Source organism: Aspergillus clavatus, genomic scaffold, assembly GCF_000002715.2.
Source record: "Aspergillus clavatus NRRL 1 1099423829800 genomic scaffold, whole genome shotgun sequence".
NCBI classification, from domain to species: Eukaryota; Fungi; Ascomycota; class Eurotiomycetes; order Eurotiales; family Aspergillaceae; genus Aspergillus; species Aspergillus clavatus.
In genome coordinates, this window is record NW_001517099.1 from 88,408 (window position 1) to 106,401 (window position 17,994).

At 47.5% G+C, this 17,994-nt stretch overlaps 10 protein-coding genes across 10 annotated transcripts; 5 read left to right on the plus strand and 5 right to left on the minus strand.

The window, feature by feature from the left end:
* Nucleotides 1–459: 459 nt before the first annotated feature.
* ACLA_045220 (ethanolamine-phosphate cytidylyltransferase) lies at nucleotides 460–2,005 on the plus strand (the record flags this gene model as incomplete). The annotated part of the gene is made up of 4 exons (XM_001271482.1): nucleotides 460–583; nucleotides 652–769; nucleotides 839–1,613; nucleotides 1,670–2,005. 4 exons carry the CDS (start codon nucleotides 460–462, stop codon nucleotides 2,003–2,005), a joined length of 1,353 nt encoding a protein of 450 aa, XP_001271483.1.
* Nucleotides 2,006–2,327: 322 nt separating this feature from the next.
* ACLA_045230 (monothiol glutaredoxin GRX5) lies at nucleotides 2,328–2,674 on the minus strand (the record flags this gene model as incomplete). Its single annotated transcript, XM_001271483.1, has 2 exons — nucleotides 2,328–2,479; nucleotides 2,545–2,674. 2 exons carry the CDS (start codon nucleotides 2,672–2,674, stop codon nucleotides 2,328–2,330), a joined length of 282 nt encoding a protein of 93 aa, XP_001271484.1.
* Nucleotides 2,675–3,436: 762 nt separating this feature from the next.
* ACLA_045240 (putative flavoprotein) lies at nucleotides 3,437–4,217 on the plus strand (the record flags this gene model as incomplete). The annotated part of the gene is made up of 2 exons (XM_001271484.1): nucleotides 3,437–3,923; nucleotides 3,997–4,217. The coding sequence occupies 2 exons, from the start codon at nucleotides 3,437–3,439 to the stop codon at nucleotides 4,215–4,217; spliced, it is 708 nt and encodes a 235-aa protein (XP_001271485.1).
* A 74-nt stretch (nucleotides 4,218–4,291) lies between these two features.
* On the minus strand, nucleotides 4,292–5,560 carry ACLA_045250 (putative para-hydroxybenzoate-polyprenyltransferase Coq2; the record flags this gene model as incomplete). The annotated part of the gene is made up of 1 exon (XM_001271485.1): nucleotides 4,292–5,560. The coding sequence occupies one exon, from the start codon at nucleotides 5,558–5,560 to the stop codon at nucleotides 4,292–4,294; it is 1,269 nt and encodes a 422-aa protein (XP_001271486.1).
* Nucleotides 5,561–6,604: 1,044 nt separating this feature from the next.
* Nucleotides 6,605–8,934, plus strand: ACLA_045260 (putative JmjC domain protein; the record flags this gene model as incomplete). Its single annotated transcript, XM_001271486.1, has 2 exons — nucleotides 6,605–6,872; nucleotides 6,941–8,934. 2 exons carry the CDS (start codon nucleotides 6,605–6,607, stop codon nucleotides 8,932–8,934), a joined length of 2,262 nt encoding a protein of 753 aa, XP_001271487.1.
* Nucleotides 8,935–9,771: 837 nt separating this feature from the next.
* On the minus strand, nucleotides 9,772–10,042 carry ACLA_045270 (uncharacterized protein; the record flags this gene model as incomplete). The annotated part of the gene is made up of 2 exons (XM_001271487.1): nucleotides 9,772–9,887; nucleotides 9,955–10,042. 2 exons carry the CDS (start codon nucleotides 10,040–10,042, stop codon nucleotides 9,772–9,774), a joined length of 204 nt encoding a protein of 67 aa, XP_001271488.1.
* A 238-nt stretch (nucleotides 10,043–10,280) lies between these two features.
* Nucleotides 10,281–10,897, plus strand: ACLA_045280 (cytochrome c oxidase assembly factor 1 family protein; the record flags this gene model as incomplete). The annotated part of the gene is made up of 2 exons (XM_001271488.1): nucleotides 10,281–10,742; nucleotides 10,805–10,897. 2 exons carry the CDS (start codon nucleotides 10,281–10,283, stop codon nucleotides 10,895–10,897), a joined length of 555 nt encoding a protein of 184 aa, XP_001271489.1.
* Nucleotides 10,898–11,200: 303 nt separating this feature from the next.
* On the minus strand, nucleotides 11,201–12,164 carry ACLA_045290 (mitochondrial 54S ribosomal protein uL3m; the record flags this gene model as incomplete). The annotated part of the gene is made up of 2 exons (XM_001271489.1): nucleotides 11,201–11,298; nucleotides 11,369–12,164. The coding sequence occupies 2 exons, from the start codon at nucleotides 12,162–12,164 to the stop codon at nucleotides 11,201–11,203; spliced, it is 894 nt and encodes a 297-aa protein (XP_001271490.1).
* A 557-nt stretch (nucleotides 12,165–12,721) lies between these two features.
* On the plus strand, nucleotides 12,722–13,547 carry ACLA_045300 (FAM210 family protein; the record flags this gene model as incomplete). The annotated part of the gene is made up of 2 exons (XM_001271490.1): nucleotides 12,722–13,319; nucleotides 13,396–13,547. 2 exons carry the CDS (start codon nucleotides 12,722–12,724, stop codon nucleotides 13,545–13,547), a joined length of 750 nt encoding a protein of 249 aa, XP_001271491.1.
* Nucleotides 13,548–14,068: 521 nt separating this feature from the next.
* On the minus strand, nucleotides 14,069–16,848 carry phoC (putative cyclin dependent kinase inhibitor Pho81; the record flags this gene model as incomplete). Its single annotated transcript, XM_001271491.1, has 3 exons — nucleotides 14,069–14,284; nucleotides 14,389–14,558; nucleotides 14,616–16,848. The coding sequence occupies 3 exons, from the start codon at nucleotides 16,846–16,848 to the stop codon at nucleotides 14,069–14,071; spliced, it is 2,619 nt and encodes an 872-aa protein (XP_001271492.1).
* Nucleotides 16,849–17,994: the final 1,146 nt, after the last annotated feature.

Consider the following 17,994-nt stretch of genomic DNA (forward strand, 5'->3'; position numbering starts at 1 on the left):
CATCTAGTCGGGGGAGTAATATTACGATGCAAGGTACCACTGACAGGGATACCGTACCGTATTATAGTATTATAGGTTCCACGTCTTCTGGAAAAGTACCGAAGCACTCCACAGGTACTTGGTACAGGCTTTATCCAACTGTAACTAAGCAGGTGCTGACCTCTGGTAATCGGTACAGTGTACCAGAGGGTACAGGGATAGATAGTACCTAGGTAAGTATTCCTTTGTCTCTTCTGTGTGTCAGTTAAGATACTAGTACTCCCGTAGATCATTTTGTAGTGTACCCCGCCATGATATTTATTGTTGTCTCCTTCGTCGGTTCTCAAATTCCTTCTCACTACTCAAATCGCGTCTTTCTCATCCAGAACCTGAGCTCCGAATACAAGCTCTTTTCCAGCCATTCAATACGCATCTCCACCAAAGCGATCAATTGAGCTACCGATAACGCCCACGTGAAATATGCCTGCGCCTCTGGAGGATGCAGTTCCTGCATCTGGACAATGGCCCGTTGACCCTCAGGATGATGTGCCCATATCCGAGGATCGTATCTGGGTAGATGGTTGCTTTGACTTTAGCCACCATGGTGAGAAGTCGACCCTCTACAACTATGAAATTCTAGCTTCCTTTCCTAATCAAAGGCGATTGGAGTAGGACATGCTGGGGCCATGCTTCAAGCCCGTAGACTGGGGAATGAATTATACGTTGGGGTACACTCCGATGAAGCAATCCTTGAGAACAAGGGCCCGACAGTAATGACGTTGGAGGAGCGGTTAGTCCATCCTTTGGCAAAGCTGGGATAGTTCATTGAGTGGCTGATGTTGTATGTTTGCACTTTAAGAGTAGCCGCGGTGCAAGCCTGCCGCTGGGCTTCTTGCTGTGTTCCACAAGCCCCATATGTGACCTCTCTTCCTTGGGTGTCACACTATGGCTGTCAGTATGTCGTCCATGGCGATGATATAACTTCTGATAGCAATGGAGAGGACTGTTATCGCTTTGTAAAAGCAGCTGGGCGCTTTCGAGTGGTCAAAAGAACTCCTGGGATCTCAACAACTGATCTCGTGGGCCGTATGCTCTTATGTACCAGAGGACATTTCGTCAAGGATGTGAATGATACACTTGCAGGATTGGAGGGGTCTGGAAATCAGGAAGAAAGAAAACAATTTGGGGCGGAGCTCATGCAAAGAATTCAAGATTACGCAACCGATGAGAGTGGCCTGCAGCCTGGTCCCGAGGTCTGGGCTTGGAATGGCTCAAAGTCGGCAAAGCTTAGCAACACGGTTGAAGAAGCCGGCACGTTCAAAACACTGGTGAAAGGGAAGCCGCCGAAACCAGGGCAGCGCATTGTTTATGTGGATGGAGGTTTTGACCTCTTCTCCTCTGGTCATATTGAATTTCTCCGGCAAGTATTGGCCCTTGAGGAATCGGAAGGCCGTCAACGGGGTTGGTATGATGCGCAGCAGATAGAGGAGAGGCTCCAAAAGTTTGGGGAAGATTATCCTCCCGCATATGTCGTTGCTGGGATTCACGATGATGATGTGATCAATCATTGGAAAGGTTTCAACTACCCTATCATGAACATTTTTGAACGAGGACTCTGTGTCCTTCAATGCCGTGTAAGCTATCTTGCGTTGCCCGAGTCGAATACACGGTCACTAACAACCTCTATTAGTACATACATGCCGTTATCTTCTCTGCACCCTTCTCTCCAAGCCAATCTTATCTGGAGGCTATGCCATTAGGCGTCCCGGATGTCGTCTATCATGGACCGACAACTTTCATTCCACTGACCTACGATCCTTATACTGCTCCTAAGAGGATGGGAATTTTCAAAGAAACAAGCACACATCCTTTCCAACATGTCAATGCCGGTGATATTGTTAGAAGAATTTTAAAGAGCCGTGAGGCTTACGAGGAGCGACAACGTGCCAAATTACAGAAGGGCATAGTTGAGGACCTTGTTAAATCTCAAGAAGAGTGCATAGAGGAGAAAGGCAATGCAAGATGAGCTGTTACCCCAGTTTTGGTCAAATAGTTGTTCATTATTTCTGGATGATCTATAGAGATCAATGCGGTGTATCTTACTGCAATGGTTAGTCAATGATCCGAGGAAAGTCTTTAACTCAGAACAGCCAGGCGCACTGGTTTGTTCCATGCCGCCGTTAAGGTGGAGCCAGACATAGCCCTGGTTGAGAAATTTGAGTAAACAGTATAACTACCTTATCTCACTGAATGTTATTATAGTACAAATCATACCATACAGAGTGCATCGTGTAGTACTACCTTAGGCTATGAGCACATGATTCTCAGCTTGGACCTTACCGTGTTGCCTAATCCGCTGCCACTAAAACGCCTTTCTCTTCAAGTAGCTTCGCAAGCTCTCCATTCTGATGCATAGACATCAGGATATCACAACCCCCAACAAATTCCTTGTCCAAGTAAAGTTGAGGTATTGTCGGCCAATCGGAATATTCTTTGATACCTGGGAAATGGGCGACGAATTCAGTCAAATTGAAGACATACGCATAACAGATTTGATATACGTACCCTGACGCAGTTCTGGATCCCCCAAAACGTTGAAAGCAACAAATTTTTTGGGATCTACGCCCTGGAGGCCCAGGATCTGTATGCTAGCTCGAGAGAAACCGCACTGTGGAGTTTCCGGTGTACCCTTCATGAACAGAACGACTGGTGCAGATGTGATTGCCTTGTCAATTGCTGATCTGGTTTCAGCTGACAAGAACCGAGCATGAAGGACATGAGGCACCAAAGCTGAAGATCGTGGTGAGAGGATATGTGATGACCGAGAAAGTGGTCGGAACGCCTTCAATCAGGACATGTGAGCTGAATATGACCTAAGTAAATAGTGTAAGGAAGGAAAAGTTGGATAACTCACTGAGGTGAGGAACCTTGTGGAGAACATGGCTTTAATCGAAACTAGCCACAATGATATCGCAAGGAGAGCTATTCAATTGACGGTGATCAGATCCAAGGTGAGAACAAAGGATGTCTACTGAATGCTCAGGTAAGCAGTATGAGATCATGTGACATTGGTGACTGTTATGACGTGCCTTGAAGAGTTTCTTAGTTCTCAGAAAAAGACCAAGATATGCTGTGCTAAATCACTACGTAAACTGATTCCAAACTTCCTTGAAGGTCCTGTCAATTTCAAATTCTGTATATGGGCCAATAATGCTGCCAACAGCGGTATTCGCTGAATATACGCTGGAGCCCGTCAGATGGGAAAGACGAAAGTGACACTTAAAAGGTACCTCGGAAGTTGATCTTATCGTTATGATCCACCAACCATTCTCCCTCACCACTTTAAATCGTACTCCAAGGAAAATCTGCCGTCAAGTATCTATTGTTGTATCGGCACCTGTGTGGAGTGGACAAGCTGGGTAGACCTCTGTTATTTCACGAGTCTCAAAGCGAGTTCATGGAAGGCTTTCAACCTCTCTTTTTTGCTCAAAAGCATCTCCATGACAACAAAGTACATATCCTCCTGGCAGCAAGTGGGAGTGTGGCAACAATCAAGTTGCCAAATATTACAGAAGCCCTTGCCCGGCACGAAAATGTATCTATTCGCATCCTTGTAACAAAGTCCGCAGAGAGGTTCCTCGCGGGACAAAATTCGGAGCAACCGCTGCTCGATTCGCTACTGCACATATCTGGAGTTGAGGCCATTTATCGAGACGAAGATGAATGGAGAACCCCTTGGACCCGCGGTCAGCCAATCTTGCACATTGAGTTGAGGAAATGGGCCCATGTCCTGGTGGTTGCTCCCCTTTCAGCCAACACGATGGCTAAAATGACAATGGGGATTGCGGACAATCTTCTTCTTTCCGTGATTAGAGCTTGGGACACTACGGGGAAGGTGGATATCGGTATCAAGGACAAGAAATCTGTCGTGTTCGTTGCTCCAGGTGAGTAAGATAGCAGCGTTCCCTTGTTTTTGTAACAGTTACATCGAACCTGATTGTCGCATTATCACGGTAGCTATGAATACTGCGATGTGGAACCATCCAGTCACTAAAGCACAGCTCAAGATTTTACAAGAGGAATGGGGGTTAGGTGAAATGAATGAAGGAGGCTGGGTTTCCGTTCTCAACCCGACGGAAAAATCTCTAGCTTGTGGTGATACTGGAGATGGGGCGATGATGGATTGGAAAGATATAGTTACTTTATTGGAGCGCTACATCGGACTGAGAAGTGTATAGATTCATGAGAATGGCTGGGAAGATAGGAGTTGGTTGTAAATGCGTTTGATTTTGGGATATTTATATGGTGTCTTTTATAAAATTTCGCTGTCTGGCTTGTCGTACAATCCAGAAATATGAGCCATGTATTCGAGGAACATCCCCAAAGTGATCCCTCCCCCCGTCAATAAACAGCCGTTTTTGAACCACCACCAGCAGTCCTTAACATTTTCGAGTTGTACCTTCCAGATCATGACCCCGAGGGAAAGGGCCGCGCTGCCACAACTGCCGACGAAGAAAACAGGACCAGCACCACTTGCCACGCCAGCAGTAGCGAGCAGGGCTACCTGAACTACCGCCAGACCAGAGAGGACTTTCTTCGTGTTCTTTTCGTGACGAAGAGCAATGGACTTGATTCCTGCAGCGACATCGTCTTTTATATCCATATGTGCATAGATCATATCGTACAGTACTGTCCAGGCGACACAGCTTGAATATAAGGCTGCAGCAGCTCCCAGGGCGGTCGGATCGCTTAGCAGATCCACGCCCAAGGCTGGGAACCCCATGATCGCGCCCCAGGAGAATGTGAGGCCCAAGACAGCTTGAGGGTAGTAGGTCACGCGCTTGGCAAGAGGGTAAGCCGTCACCAAAACCAGACTGGGAATTCCATACCAAAGGCATTGGGACGGAAACTGAAGCAGGACGCCCAATCCAGCTAGAAGCTGAGAGCCAGTGAAGACTAACGCTTTCTGAGGAGACAATGCGCCTCGAGCAATTGGCCGAAATTTCGTGCGTTGCACATTTGGATCCAGGTTCCTGTCCCATAAATCATTGATGGCGCAACCAGCGCCCCTCATTATGAATGCACCGACAAAGAATAATCCAGCCGTGCTGAGAACGTGTAACGGTGTTGCACAGGATGCCATTGGTGCTGCTAGGAGCGTCGAGAATAAACAGGGGAAGAAAAGATAATATGTACCCGAGGGTTTGTCGAGGCGTACTAGTTCAGCGTATGGGATCCACGTTCTCGGAAGAGAGGCAATGAAACCCCTCTGAGGAGGAGTGTATCGTGTAGCAGCCTCATTGTCCGCCGCCAATGATGTACAAGCCGTGGATGAAGGCGGGATGAGAGAATGTGAGTTGCGTCGGAACAGTGGTGGTGCTTTCGTTTGAATCGCCAGCCAGGACCTAATAGGATATGCAGAAATACATACTGTGGACTTGGCCCTCATAGAATGACACAAGGAAGGATCGGCAGGACGTCGAAGACAGAGTGATGCAAAGGAAAGATTACCCTGTGAACCAGAGCATCTGTAAACACGGCTGTGGTGGAGGAAATGGGAGCATGAGGATGGCAACCTCATCTTTTACACCAATGGCAGCCTCTTGATGATGATATTTCTTCTTCCAATACTGTCTCTGTATATGTTAAACTTGGTTCTGACACAGTATAAGACGCACAGTCAGAGAGTCGAGTCTGCTTATGAGTGAACACTCTGCAGAACAGCTTTTGCAACAGTTTCTTTGAAGGGGGTACCTCCGATAAGATAAAAGTATGAAAATTTAAAATGTACTCAGTAGGTTGGTAAAGGCTGGCCAGAGCCGCCAGACTTTCACTATGCAAAGCCTAGCCGCCTATAGTGTATTCTGTACAAAGTAAATTTGCACATGATGATCCTGGGGAGAGTATTCATCTACCTATATCGCAGGTCTTGCAAGATCTTGGTCTTAACCTCATTACATTCTGGCTGAGGCAAATGATGCCTGGTGTACCGAAACGGAATGGTGTCTACAACACTTAGTAATGATTAGTGGTAATAATAAATGAAAATACATACATGTACCTGCTTTACAGGACATACTCCGTGAGTGTGCAGCAGATCAACACAACCTTGGTACTTTTGTTTGAAGAATATCCGCATCTCAACACTCATGATCTTCTCCCTCAAACAGTGATCTATCTATCTTCTAGATGAAGCGCCTCATGTCCAAGGTTGTTTAGGCAGGCCTACCTGGTATTTTACTACCTAATAATTGCTGGAATATCAATCGAAAACATCTTATTATCTCATGACTGTGTTATTCCAACACATCCCCTCATGTCGCGTCATATATCTGTGGAATTCTGATACTGGCACTTCTTGCTAACTGTCTCTGAAAAGATTTTTTTCAAGAGGCATTCAACATTCGAGAAGACATTTCCGACTCGTGATCGTCGTTCCTGATAGGAATTGCTTGAAGACGTTACTGCAAGTTATGTGAAGCATTTGACTCGACAGATTCGGTACAATTAGACAATGCGCGATTACAATTTCCACTCATCTCCGTAAAAAGTCGGACATCATTGATCACGCATACCAGATAAATCAAGAGACCATCATCGCTTCGCTTCTTCGGGGCAAATCATAATGCCTGCTCAGCGACCACGTGCAGCTTTTGAGCCCATCCCGCCTAATTTGGATGTTGCGGCGCTTGTTGACTCGACCCCAAATTTTGAATATGTGGTTAGAATCGATTGTAACGCCATTGATGAACATGGGCTGGGAAATTTCGAGAAACTTGTTCGCTTGCACGTCATCTTGGGCGGAAAGCCTCTGGTTGTGGAGGGGTTCCATGAAAGACTTGACCACTCTGTGTTCTCCGAAACATGGCTAAGGATGCATCATTCCGACAAGAGTAAGTGCATAAGCTTGCTGATGCTCTGCCGAACAGTTCTTTTCTGACTGAGACTTTCCCCTTCAAAGCGGAGACTGCCCGAAACCTGAGCACGAAGTCCAATCTTGAACTTTCAATCGGTCATTACCTGAAAAATATGCCGCTCTTAGCAAATCGGTGGACGTCTTTAAACTACAAAGATCCTAGTGGACAGCGAATCTACCTTAAGGATATTGATTGTCCGCAAGTTTGGCACGATCATCTTAGAAGCCTGATACCCCCACCGCTTTTTTATTTGAATAAGCATCCAGAAGCATTCCAAGGGCCAGGGGCAGAGTTCGCTGCAACTTCCAACGATTCCCAGTATCATCCAGATTCAAAAAAGAAGACTGGGAAACCAGGAGATCTTATGAGCTGCCTTCCACCCAGCATGCGCGCTGAGAATCTGATGTGCTACATTGGTCACGAGGGCACCTACACCCCTGCGCACCAAGAAATGTGTGCTAGTCTCGGTCAGAATATCATGGTTGAGGCATCGAGTGGTTCAGTGGAATATGGCATGAAGACTAAGCCAGGATCATCTATCTGGTTTATGACAGAGAGCAAAGACCGCGGGGTTGTTTCTGAATACTGGCAGTCCACACTAGGCCATGACATCGACATCGAAGATCACTTTGCGCAGATAAATGCCTGGAGAGCAGCACCGTTCAAGACATACATTGTTGAACAGAAACCCGGCGACTTCATCCTGATTCCTCCTCTAGCAGCCCATCAGGTGTGGAATCGAGGAACAAGGACGATGAAAGTAGCCTGGAATCGTACCACTGTGGAGACTTTGGGCTCAGCTCTGAATGAATCTTTACCCCATGCTAGAATGGTATGCCGGGATGAGCAGTACAAAAATAAAGCAATTGTTTATTACGCACTCGAGCATTACTCGCAACTCCTTCAAAGTGTCGTTACGGAGGATAAGACCAATACTCTGCGGCAAATATTGGAAGATTTTGACCAACTCTTCGCGCTCTACACTCAGATCCTGCTGTCTGAGAGTTTCTACCAAGGCGAAAAAAGATACAATGACGTTGAATACATACCATTTGACAGTAATATCACTTGCTCATATTGCAGGTGCAATATATTCAACCGATTCCTGACTTGTCCGTGGTGTGTGGGTGCAGATGGCGAGGACACTTATGACATCTGCATGGAGTGTTATGTCATGGGCAGAAGCTGTGCTTGCATATCCAGATTAAGATGGGCCGAGCAATTTCGTTGGAGCGAGCTGACGGAGAAACATGAGGAATGGAGAATTCAAATTTGCCAGTCAAAAGATGGTCAAAGCAGGACAATGTTCGGATCCCTCACAGAAGAGCGGTCGAGATACGGGAAGAAGACACTCGCCGAAATTTGCCAAGAACAATTGACGAGGCGTCCATGGATAGATATCACAAAACCAGTCATACGAAAAACCGAAGACAAGCTGAGCGATACAGAGAGCGTGAGCCCAGCGCGGAAGCGAAGGAAGACCCGCTTGACTCACGAGGCTGAAGACGGTGGTCGCTGCCATATTTGCAAATATATTGAGCCAACCTGGAAACTCGCCTCTTGTTCATACTGCAATCAGAATTACTGTTACGGCAGTCTGTTCAGGGCCTTCAATATCCAACCACGGGACACTATGGAAGTGTATTATTGGAAGTGTCCAAAATGCCAGAAGATTTGCAGTTGTGCAGCATGCCGCCGAGATCCCGCAATGAATCCCTTTGAGCCGAAGAGCCTGCTTCTTGGTCACGATACAAGGAAGATAGCAGATCCTCGCAGCGTAGAAAGCTTGGTGGACTTCCGCCAATCCAATCTCCGATGGCTGAAGAAGGCCGGCGATGATGAGATTGGCAGACTGAAGAAGCACCAGAAAGATGCGGATGATAGACGCCACCAGGCTATGATCGAACACTGTATTCAATTGGAGGAATCTCCCGAGTCAACCGACCCCTCCACAGATTATGGGGACATACCAGTGGACCCAGCATTGGAGAAGCTAAGTGGATCAGTGCTAACAACCCCGGGCTCAATTAGTTGGTGAGAAGAGTTGAGGAGGTCTAAAGGGGAGCTTTAATACTTTGCATGGCTATCTTGGTGTGGCCGCTACTTGGGCGTCATGGGCAATCTGATTTACGGGCTGTATTAAGCTAATACCCAAACGATTTTGTGAGGAACGATCCATCAGTTTCTCAATGAGAGTATGTAGATGATAATTGCAATGAATTTCGGCCTGCCAACAGCAATTCTTCCCCGTGAACAACCACCGATTAAATCAGGACGGTTGTAGGAGACATAGCGAAGCCAGTAAACAGGTCTTAGAGGAATAAAGGCCATTCGGACTACACAATATTTGTTTAAGCCCCCTTGTATTCATACCGGAGGTTCTCAAGGTGTTTGATGTCAACAGAAGCCATCACTTTATGTGCGATCAAAACCATCGAGAGCATTACTATAGGTCATGAGCCATCAGCCCATCGCGTTGGAGAAGATGTTGGACCAAGAATGGCCAGGATAGCAAGAGAACGACGCTTACCTGCCGGGATACAATAGGTGAGTGCGTGACTGCGTGAAGCTGAAATCGCTGAAGATATGGTCATGGATTCAAGGACTAACAGAGTGCACGTTACCACATTTACTGGAAGAAGGTATTTGTGGAGGGATGTGGGTAAGCCGGTCTTCGTCATGAACTTCTTTCGCTTGGGATCCAATTGCTCCCCAGGTTTGAACTTCATAGTGTAGGCCGTGGCCAACAAGGACAGGACGCTTGCCAATGATGATACCCGTTCAAGAAGGCTTGATACGGTCGAGAAAATTGGCAGAGCAAAAACGCTTATTAGACAAAGTGGGATGATCGAGAAGATTCTCTATCCAGACGTAATCAGGCATGGATTTCAGTACACACGACACCCGAGATGCCAGGGATTGTGCTCACGCTGTATTCGCAATTTCGCTGTTCGTTCAGTAGTTGTAGCCGCTTGATTACGTTTTCTTGCTCTGTATATGTGTATCAGATTGGGGTGAAGCTGGAATGGTGAACTACTGGTAGGTAAGAACAACAAACCCTCTTCGTCTAGCTCGTCACGATCGTTTTCATCGTCGCTCGATCCATCTGGGTAGCGAAACACCCTGCGAAGCCTTGTCGTAGCCATGCCTAGGGGCTACGTGAAGCACGAGTATTATAATAGGAGACCCCCAAGGGAAATGGGTTGAAAGAGAAGCTCTGACGTAGAGAGGAGCGGAGGATTTTAGTTGTCTGTTTGTCTTGTTTGACCACTTGTGCTTTCCTCCGAAACATTCTTCCATCTGAGCTAAGATTTCCTCCACGACCCTTCTCAATCAACTTCATTTCCCTCCCCACTGGCACTACCCGTTCTTCAAACTAGGATGATGTTTCAGGTTATTCAGAGGCGTATTGGCGCCCCGCGATTTACCTTGCCTCGTGGCCGTACCGTGCCTCGTCGCAATCTCATCCCCGCCCCAAAGGCGAACTCGGGCCCTTTGATGGAGCGACGAGCGGACCGTGAGCTTCCTTCAATCAATTCAGAGAAGCGTCGATGGATCAAGACGCTGCCGATATTTACAGTAGTCGTGGGTGCTGCAATGCTCGGTATTTTCAACTACCAAAAGTCATCTTCGAGCGTGGTCAGCAGCACCCTTTATGCCTTGAGAACATCTCCGCGTGCCCGGGAGATTCTAGGAGATGAAATTTATTTCGCGCAGCAAATACCATGGATCAGTGGAGAGATGAATCAGTTGCATGGTCGCATTAATATCTCCTTCTGGGTTAAGGGCACGAAGGGTCAGGGTAAAATGCGATTCCGAAGCATTCGACCAGACCGCATGAGCTATGTGCGTTTTTGATTACTCTACTCATTTATATGAAATTGGCTAATGATATTCTTAATGATTAGTTCCGCACCGAAGAATGGAGTCTAGAAACAGAGGATGGACATGTTATACAACTGCTCGACCAGGGAAGCGACCCATTTCGTCAAGACAACTGAACCAATATTCGAGCACGCTGAGCTCGCCCTAGAATGATTGGGTCAAGAATCTTCTCGAGTTTGTAAATACGGGTAATCTTCATGCATATAGGGTCGGGCGTTTTAACGGTTTGAACAGTGAGCTTCTGTTGTTAAAGTATGGAGGGCAATCGTCCCGGTTGAGTGGGAACAAGTTTCCCAACGAGGGCAATTGGAGATGAACGAGGAAGAGGATATCATTTATGTATCATATACAGACGCCGCTCTAGAAACAGTATAGTGTAATAGTACATTCAGCGAAACAAAACCCGAAACGTCCGTGGGCTATGCAGTCGCTTCGGCCGCAGGTACAACCTCAGGCCATGGCTTCTTGATTGCATCTTGGATCCTCACAACGCAGCCTTTAGGTCCGCTGACGGAACCTGAAAATAGATTAGTGGAACTAATTCAAGGCAATATCAGACCAAGAATTGTGATGGAAGAAATGCATACCGTTGACGACGACGATTCCATTTTCGGGATCGACCTTGAGGATTTTGAGATTCTGCACCGTGTTTTGTTCATTGCCCATGTTTCCGGCCATCTTCTTTCCAGGATAGACTCTGGAGCCACCACCTTGACTGGGACCTGCCGAACCAAGCGAACGATGCGTTAAACTGACACCGTGACTGCGGTCCTGACCATGAAAGCCGTGTCTCTTCATCACGCCCGCAAAGCCTTTACCCTTGGAATTTGAACGGGCATCGACGTATTGGCCTTCCTGGAACCAGCTTGCGTTGATCATCTCGCCAACCGGTACAAGGCCACTTTCATCCTTGATTCGAAACTCGTAGATGTGCCTTTTCGGTGAAACACCATGGGTCGAAAAATGCCCCAAGAGCGACTTCGTGACGTTGCTTGGATGTTTCCATCCGGCGCCCAGCTGTACCGCATAGTAACCGTGTCTTTGCCGTGTCTTGTGAGAGACTACTTGCACTCGATCGAGCTGCAGCACCGTGCAAGCGATGCGTTTCCCGGTCTCGGTATCGTATACAGCAGTCATTCCTTTCTTGATGGCAATGGCGCCAGTCCGTAGAGGCAAAGTATTGGCTTTGCGTTCTAAGGCCGCAGTGGAAGTCGATTTGAGCACAGGCAACTCGGGACCAACATTGAACCGAGAGGACTTGGGTGGGTTCAGTGATTTGATGCCGAAAGTTCGAACGGGCACACTGCTAGCAGGAATGAACAATTGAGAGCCCCAGAGGGACAGATGAAGCTGCGTCAGCTTCCCCGACAGTCGAGGAGACATAATGGATATGTGGGTTGAGAGGAACGGCTTCACCCAGATAGAAGGCCACTTTCCTTCCAGTCCTTTGAGATTTTCAGGACTGCGGAGAGTGCTCGGAGATGAAGGCGGTCAGAGTGCTTTGTGCCTGAGGTGTCAATCAGCCATAGTCATCAGCCAGCACTTCACGAAGTACAATCGAAGTCTTTTGGACTTACTGCTATCTGAAGCTCCACAGCAGGTAGATAATAGTCTATATTAGAAAAGAGCTTTCCGACTGATCATTGATTACGTCTGACCTCGTAGAAATATTTCTACAAGCTTGCAACTACCTTCCGCTATCATTGGTATTCCGGAGCCCGGACACGCCGGCACGCCAAGCAACAGCATTTGTATTATATTATGATTATTGTTATTCCTTTTTTTTTCTTCTTCTAAAAAGTCTGGAGGCATGTCATAGTTTCATTTTCGCAGAGGCACTATATCATATCCTCGTGTCAGTGATTCCCTTGCTCCATTTCTACATCTATCAACCTCCGATGCAGCAGTCAAGAGCGAAACACTGAATTCCTTCAGTAATCATGTCGCTCAAATCCAAAATCACGTCGCGATGGATTTCGCAAGCCATCAGATTCCCATCATTTGTCCCCAAGGGAAATCTCACACCTTCGCAGGCAATGTCCATGCCTAACTTTGCCAGCTCGATGTCTTCTTTCCGCACAATTTCTTCCTTTCCTGCGCGAAATCCCAGCCTGAAGGGTCTCCAATCCTCTGGCCGAATAGGATCAAGACTCAACTTTACGCACAACTTTCCCGCTTCCTTGCAACGTTCGACCTTCCGACGCTTCAACTCATCACGACCGAATTCAAAGGCGCAGTCGGGGCAATCGGGGTCCCTTTCCCAGCGCTTGAAAACGCTGTCACGGGAGTATGGCTGGGCTGCGTTGGGGGTGTACCTACTGCTCTCGGCTATGGACTTCCCATTCTGCTTCATAGCTGTGCGTCAGCTGGGCGTGGAGAGGATAGGTCACTATGAAGATATCGTTGTCGGAAAATTCAAGAGCATTTTTGGGATGGAGAATGGGCCGGAGGAGACGGGTGAGGGAGTGGCCTCATCGGCTCAGTCTGAGGGCCAGCAAGCGGAGGAGGCCCAGAAGAAGACCAACGGGGACGGAGCAAGTAGGTGACCCGTTGAAATGCTTTGATCGCGGTCCCTTGCGGAATGATTGCTAAACTTTGCGGTTTTTCTTTTCAGGTCTCTGGACTCAGCTTGCTATTGCGTATGCGGTCCACAAGAGTCTTATCTTCATTCGTGTCCCTCTAACGGCGGCTATCACCCCCAAGGTTGTCAGAGCCCTGAGAATATGGGGCTGGGATCTTGCCAAAGGGAAGCCACGGGGCATGTAGGCTTCATTATCACACTCCTTAACGCCTCGCCACTCCAGTCAAGCGATATATTGTACTTCTATCCAGGGTGATTTGGAGTCTTGCGCCCATTCGCCAAAGTTTCTTCTCTGATCTTTTTTCATTGGTGCATAGCGGTTTGTGAAACTAGACAGTTGTATTATGGATGTTTGTATATTAGCTGTTAGATCCAATATCCCCCTCCCCCCCAAAAAAAAAACAATATGTGACACAACGTTTATCCTCTTTCGCCAATTTCCAACTGGGGTATTCTGCTTATAGCGAGACCATCAAGTAGGACACAATAGGCTACTTCCGAAGAGCTAATAGGAAGGAAAGCATATAAGTTTCCCATGACGGGCAAGAGACACTGAGAGAGCTGCTGACACAACGAAATGATAAGAAAAAAAAAAGCAATTAGACGGAGCTGAATTTGAACAACCCGAGGTGCCTGGTCGAAGATGGCGTATAAACCAGGAAATCAGTGAAGGTAGAGTGACTTGGATACCAGAGTAAAATCAATGTTACATGTCAATCATGTCGTTAAATCTCAGAATGCCGTTGGCCTTCATTACACCATTCACACCATCAGGCATACGGTATGCCCATTCGGCAACACCCGTCGAGTTTGCAGAACTCAAAGGGTTTGACCCTTCTGCTTCTTCGGCTTCATCGGAAGTGTCGGCAACAAGGACAAGACCAAGTCCTTTGATTGTTTCGACAAGAGCAGGCACAACATTCTGTGTGGTGTGTCAAACGAGGACAATGTTAGCCAAGTCTCAGCCGTTTTCTCGGCGCTGATTGATCGTTGTGAAAGAAAAAAAGATAAAAGGGAAAAACGCACCAGAAGGCTAGAACGACATATCAAGCCCATGAAATTGTTACTCTGGGCGATCCGAGCTGATTCCTTGATTGACATTGATGCGCGGCCGCTACTGTCAACTTCTGGCATGGAACCAATGTCCCGAGCCAAGTCCCGAACTTGACCAAGATCGTTGCAGAGCAGTACAGGGACTAAACAAGTTCACTTGTTAGTCAAAGGAGGTTAGAATGTTATGGAGATAAACTCACAGTTCGGCTGTTTCCAGTTCAAGGCAGTGCATATATTATGATTATACGAGGTAAACACCACCGAGCGCAAGAAATCTGGGTTCTGTTCTCTGGTAACACGCGCATGGTCGAAAACTTCAGTAAGAATAGAGTCTGCAAAGGTGTTGACGTCCGCTAAAGACGTCAGGTGTAAGGTTTGCTCCTCCGCAGGTGATGGATAAAGGATTGATAGGTTGATGTTGACACTGATAGGAAGCTGCTGAAGCACTTCCCGCAACGAAAAAAAGGATCTGGCAAGGATGCGATGGGTTTGCGCTATGTCGTTGATTGCTTCCTCTTTCAAGAACCGGGTTATCTCCGAAGGGTCCACGCCCCTTTCGGCGCCCACAGTCTTGAACTCCTTGAACGTCAGATGGCAGATGGGTATCTCCACGTTATGATGGTGAATGATAAACTGCGGATACAACACAGGCACTCTATCCCTTGTGAGCTGCACGAACAATTGAGCATGATCCCCTGACAGGCTAGATCCCGTGACCAAGCCATTATGTTCAGAGTCGAGCGCACTAGTCGCTTTCCAGTATGTCGCGAAGTGCGTAATTTCAAGAGGATCACCGTGATACGGCTTGATGACCTGAAAGCCAAAGCGTAGCTGGCCAATGGATCGTAACCTAGGATCAAAGAGGGGCAGAGTGCATGATCCAGTGCTAGATGTCTTGGCTCGGAAAACGGTTGGCAAAGCAACGGTCTTCGCGATTACCTTGGAACCGAATGTAGGGAAAATTTCGAAATCGACAGCGAAAGAATCGAGGTTATCAACGTGGAAAGAGATGGTCCGTGAATCTTCCTGGATGGGAAGCATAATAGTTCGAGGAATCAAATCTGAAAGTTTTGACGAAATCGTTAACCTAGCAGCAGGATGACGACCAGCTTGGTCAAAACAGAGAGAACCCGAACTACCGGGATCAAATAGGATTTGAACAAAGATCTTTTTGTCCAGGAAGTTGTGTCCGTAGCGTCTCAAAGGAATGATTGGTGGAGGGAGAGAGAGATCTGGAATGCCATCGGCGATTTCCATGTCACCAGAGGTTGCAAACTCCTGATCCATGGCAGTGGAGGCTGGCTCTTGCAATCTCAAACCGTTGAGAATATCGAATGGCTTCTGAGGGAGGGGTGATTCACTGCGATGAGACCACAGGAGGAGCATACATTCCAGATGTCCTTCCCACGCAGCATAATACATTGCAGATAGGCCCTTCTCATCGATAGCGCCATCGTCGACTCCAAGTTCCAAAAGAGTGCGCAAGCAGTTTACGCAGCCTTCACTTGCTGCATGGAAAAGCGGAGTCCACTGATATAATTTGTCCCTCTGATCCATATTGGCTCCGTGCTGCTTGAGGAGTAGCAAGAGCTCGGGAGATTGCGAAGCACGTGCAACCATGTGTTGGGGATAGAGACCTTCGGCATCTGGGAGCAATTGGGCATTTCGTTGAAGAAGCATCTTGACTATTGGAATCGATCCATGCTGGCATGCAAGATTGAGAGGGATATGATCAGACTCTGATCCAGGGCCGATCCGGGCATTGTTCTGGAGAAGTTGCTCGGCACATGCCAACTGATTCTTGACGATGCTGTGAAGCAGTGCAGTGAAATTGTTGTGATCCGTCATGTCAACTGTATTAGGGCCAGCAGCCAGTAGCTCGCGCACCATATCCACCCTACCATGTACACAGGCATAATGTAGAGGAATCCTGCCATACACATCTGACTGGGCAACGTCGATTCCTGCAGCCATGCCAGCCTTGAAGACGAATTCTCGGCCTGAGATCGCGGCCTCATGTAAACAGTTCCTTTCATTGATATCGTCTTCGGCATGAATATCAACCAACCCACTCTCCAGGAGAACTGCCAGCACTTCATCCGAATACTCATTGATTGCGGCGAGAAATGTACGGGTGGCGCGCTCCCGAGCATCAGGAGCAGTATCAAGTTTTGCCGTCCACTCACGCAGTGTTTGCAGATTGCCGGTAGTAGCAGATTGCAGGACTTGCGAATCGAGGTCTTCCTCATCTGTTCCAAAAACTTGGGTAGCCCGATCACCTGGACGGGAGGTATCAAACTGGATATTTTCGCCCTCAGCCCAAGCCTCTAGCTCGAGACGTGCGGTCGTGGCCCGGTCCGAGAGATCACGCAAGACATCTCGGTTAAAACAGGGCTGTACTTCGACGGCTCGGTGAAGATATAGTTCCTTCATGCGCGACTACCGGAGGGGAGAAACAACTAGTAAGCTCAACAGCACTGAGAAGAAAGGCAGGGGAGCTATTCAGAAGGGTATGAACCGGTTCGAACCTTTGATGTTTTGTCCCACTAGTCGTCACGTCAGTTCTTGATCATTAACACAGTGCGAATCTCTCTGTTGGGATGACAAACCTTCTTCAAAATCTTGGACATGGCAGTCTCATTGATTGCCACGAATTGCTGCCGCGGGAAGAAAGATAACGTATTAGGAACATAAAGTGGTACAGCATGTCTCAATCAAGCAGACTCACCTGCAGTTTATTCAGGTCGCCATCAAATTGTTGAAAACCTTCAATCAGGGCCACGAAATTTGCCGGTGCTTTTGAGTGTGACACTGCCCGGGACTGAACCACCCGTTTCTTGTCCAAGAGTGTTTTTAACCGCAAAGCGAACTAGAATGCGTCAGGCATGATCCATCTAGTGTACACAGAGCTTCAAATGAGATAAAGTATTCGTACCTCGGCTTCTTTTTGTAAGTAGAAGGCATTAACCTTCTCGATTTCACGCTCCTATTTCACCCGTCACTTATTTTGGCAAAAAGATTAATTGTCATTGGTGCCATACCAGCCGGAAAAAAAACACTTCTTTATTTGCGCGAAGGGCGGCTTGAGCATCTGGGACATCATGAGCAGCTCCCACGGTAGTCTGCGCGGGCAGCTTAGGAGTGGCGCTTAGTTGCTTGATGAGCTATTTGCGAAAGATGTTAGAGAAGATGAATTGAGGCAGGAGACCTCAATAAACCGACCTTCTTCAGAGCCTTGTAATTGACAAAACTAGCGGCATACTCCGGAAGATCGAGCTGTCTCCGCTGAATCTGTTTTCCAAACTTCCTGCATAGCACGAACCGCCAATCAGTCTAAACATTCATAACCGATAGACAAAATGCGTCGATAATACTCCTCAACAAGCCGGTCTTTGGGCTTGGCTTTCCAAACGAGACCAAGGTATGCGGAGAGCACTTACATCTTGACTGGCCGCGATGCGAAAGCGATTGCTCTCACGAACTGATTTCAAAATGGCCGTCGGTGAAGCAAAAAGAAGATCTGCAATATAACCGGCTTGCTCTATCGAATCGACAGCGGCGAGGATATTGTCAACCGAT